A 3173-nucleotide genomic window follows, 5' to 3' on the forward strand; every position below is an offset into this window, starting at 1 on the left:
GCTCCCCCCTGGGTTTCTGATCACTGTCAGTGGCAGGGGGCTTCTTCCTGCTTTCCCTTTCGCTTCCCTGCATTGTGCCTATATATGCAAATTAACCGCCATTTTGTTGTCAGTTAACTGCCATCTGAGTTGGCAGTTAATTTGCATATAGCCCTGATTAGCCAATGAAAAGGGTATCGTCGTACGCCAATTACCATTTTTCTCTTTTATTATATAGGATTATGTATAACAGGATATTGTAAGAATTAAGTTCTGAAATTTTTATTAAAACGTTTCTTACATGCCATTATATTAGCTGGGCCTCGCGTTTGACATGTTTGTATTACTGGGATGGATATTATGTTTGACTGGGGATTGCTTCCCCTGCCTAATATAATACTGTAAAATAGAAAGCATATAAATCCGTCCTTGGGGGCCAGTATTCATTGGCATTTTAAATGGGAACCACTGAAACTGCCCCAGACCACACAGGTGGTTAACGTAAAACAATACAGAATACCTGGTGGGCAAAAAAAGAGTATCACTTTAATGAAATGCCAGAAGCTGGAGTGCTGGTATCAGTGAATTGGCTGTAAATAGCACTGTGTGGCCTGTGAAAAAGGTAGATGGTTCATGGAGACTAACAGTAGGCTATTGAGGCTTAAATAAAGTTACACTGCCCATAGCCTCAGCAGTTCTGCACATGGTCTCAACCATACAGAAATTACTAGGTATCACAGTTAATAATGCGGATTTTTTTCAATAGATGGAGTTACACATATGTTATATATATGCAATTTGATATGTATGCTATTTTGTTGTATTGACAGCAAGCTTCAAAACTTCATATGTCAAATTTGCTTTATAAATGATGCTTTCGATGTGAAAGACAAAGTACATCCAGGTCAACCGAAAAAGTTTGAAGACCAACAATTACAAGCATTACTAGATGAAGATGCGTATAAAACCCAAAAACAACTTGCACAAAGATGAAACGTTGCTCAGCAAACAATTTCCGATCGTTTACAAGCAATGGGAAAGATTTTATTTTATTTTTTAAAATATATCTTATTGATTTTTTTTACAGAGAGGAAGGGAGAGGGATAGAGAGTTAGAAACATCGGTGAGAGAGAAACATCGATCAGCTGCCTCCTGCACACCCCCTACTGGGGATGTGCCCAAAACCAAGGTACATGCCATTGACCAGAATCGAACCTGGGACCCTTCAGTCCACAGACTGACGCTCTATCCACTGAGCCAAACCGGCCAGGGCAGTGGGAAAGATTTTAAAGGAAGGAAAATGGGTGCCACATCAACTGAACGAAAAACAAATGGAAAACCGAAAAGTCATCAGTAAATGTTGCTTCAACGGCACGAAAGAAAGTCTTTTTTGCATCAAATTGTGACTGGCAATGAAAAGTGGATTTATTTTGAGAATCCCAAATGCACAAAATCATGGGTTGATCCAGGTCAACCATCAACATCGACTGCAAGACCAAATTGCTTTGGAAAGAAGACAATGCTCTGCGTTTGATGGGATCAGGAAGGCGTGGTGTATTATGAGCTTTTAAAACAGGTGAAACTGTTAATACTAATCGCTACCGACAACAAATAATCAATCTGAACCACGTTTTGATCGTGAAACGACCAGAATGTTCCAGGAGACACGGCAAAGTAATTTTGCTTCACGATAACACACCATCACACACTTCAAAACCAGTTAAAGACATGTTAAAAGGTCTTGCCTGGGAAGTATTAACCCACCCGCCGTATTCACCAGACCTTGCTCCTTCAGATCACCACTGGTTCCGATCGATGGCACACACACTTTCTGAGCAGCACTTCAAAACGTACGAAGAAGTGGAAAATTGGGTCTCTGAATGGTTTGCCTCAAAACAAGAAAAGTTCTATTGAGACGCTATCCACAAATTACCTGAAAGATGGAAGAAATGTGTAGCTAGCAATGGACATTTCTTTGAATAAAGCACTTTCGATGTTTCTCTTGAAATTATCTTGTTTTACTTGATTACAAAATCTGCCATTATTAACCGGTACACCTAGTACATCAAGCTAAAGGAGGCAGGTACTCAATGACTGACCTTGCAAATACTTCTCCAGAGATGAGCCAACCGCAATTTGCCTTCACATGGGAAGAATCACAATTTATTTTTGCTATGTCACTTGAACTCCCTGGTTTATTGTTATAATTTGGTCAGAAAGAATTTGGACTTGATGCAGGTCTCCAGTATAATAATACACTACATTGACGACATTATGACAATATTGGAAACTAAAGAGCAGGCTAAGACTGATATGAATGCAATGGTACTGCACATGACCAACCAGGGCTAGTTAATAAATCTAGCAAAGATCTGAGGGCCTGCCCAAACAGTGAAATTCTCAGGAATAACCTAAGCAGGAGCCACCAGGGATATTCCACAATAGACTAAAAGTAAACTACTGGCTGTCAGCGCCGCCATCTTGTGGGAGCGAAACCAACGCCTGGCTCGGAGTAGCAGCAGCACAGCGGCTGCAGAGGGTTTCTCTGGCCAGTGTCTCTCCCTCCGGTCTACAGCATGGGGAACATCTTTGCGAACCTCTTCAAGGGCCTTTTTGGCAAAAAAGAAATGCACATTCTCATGGTGGGCCTGGATGCTGCGGGGAAGACCACCATTCTGTACAAACTGAAGCTGGGTGAGATCGTGACCACCATCCCCACCATAGGTTTCGAAGCCAGGCCATGGGGGTTGGGGAGGTGGCTGGAATGGCTGGGGGTCAGCTCACACTGGGCCATGCTCCTGCAGGTTTCAACGTGGAGACTGTGGAGTATAAGAACATCAGCTTCACGGTGTGGGATGTGGGTGGCCAGGACAAGATCCGGCCTCTGTGGCGCCACTACTTCCAGAATACACAAGGTCTCATCTTTGTGATTGACAGCAATGACCGAGAGCGTGTGAATGAGGCTCGAGAGGAGCTTGTGCGATGCTGGCGGAGGATGAGCTCAGGGATGCTGTCCTGCTCGTGTTCGCAAACAAGCAGGACTTCCCCAATGCTATGAACGCAGCTGAGATCACGGACAAGCTGGGCCTCCACTCTCTGCGCCACAGGAACTGGTACATTCAGGCTACCTGTGCCACCAGTGGGGACGGGCTCTATGAGGGACTGGACTGGCTGTCCAATCAGCTCTGGGACCA

General features: G+C 43.8%; 1 protein-coding gene and 1 long non-coding RNA gene across 2 annotated transcripts in view; one reads left to right on the forward strand and one right to left on the reverse strand.

Moving 5' to 3' along the window:
- LOC107182220 overlaps window positions 1–2522 on the reverse strand; it is a 9693-nt gene extending 7171 nt beyond the window's left edge. The window contains exons 1-2 of the long non-coding RNA XR_001512937.1: window positions 2441–2522; window positions 1218–1222 (exon numbers count right to left, since the gene is read on the reverse strand). This is a non-coding gene — a long non-coding RNA (uncharacterized LOC107182220). The remainder of the gene's footprint in view (window positions 1–1217; window positions 1223–2440) is intronic.
- Window positions 2523–2538: 16 nt separating this feature from the next.
- LOC102770543 (ADP-ribosylation factor 1-like) lies at window positions 2539–3126 on the forward strand. The gene is made up of 2 exons (XM_015560384.1): window positions 2539–2703; window positions 2784–3126. The coding sequence occupies exons 1-2, from the start codon at window positions 2556–2558 to the stop codon at window positions 3035–3037; spliced, it is 402 nt and encodes a 133-aa protein (XP_015415870.1). The 5' UTR covers window positions 2539–2555; the 3' UTR covers window positions 3038–3126.
- The last annotated feature ends 47 nt before the right edge of the window (window positions 3127–3173 follow it).

Source organism: Myotis davidii, unplaced genomic scaffold (genome assembly GCF_000327345.1).
Source record: "Myotis davidii unplaced genomic scaffold, ASM32734v1 scaffold73, whole genome shotgun sequence".
Lineage (NCBI taxonomy): Eukaryota > Metazoa > Chordata > Mammalia > Chiroptera > Vespertilionidae > Myotis > Myotis davidii.

What these genes read in the sequence shown, in the direction of transcription:
- LOC102770543 (XM_015560384.1), top strand. Translation starts at nt 2,556, where the DNA reads ATGGGGAACATCTTTGCGAACCTCTTCAAGGGCCTTTTTGGCAAAAAA. An exon ending in GACCACCATCCCCACCATAG is followed by an intron (nt 2,704 to 2,783) that starts GTTTCGAAGCCA and finishes ATGCTCCTGCAG; the next exon opens with GTTTCAACGTGGAGACTGTG.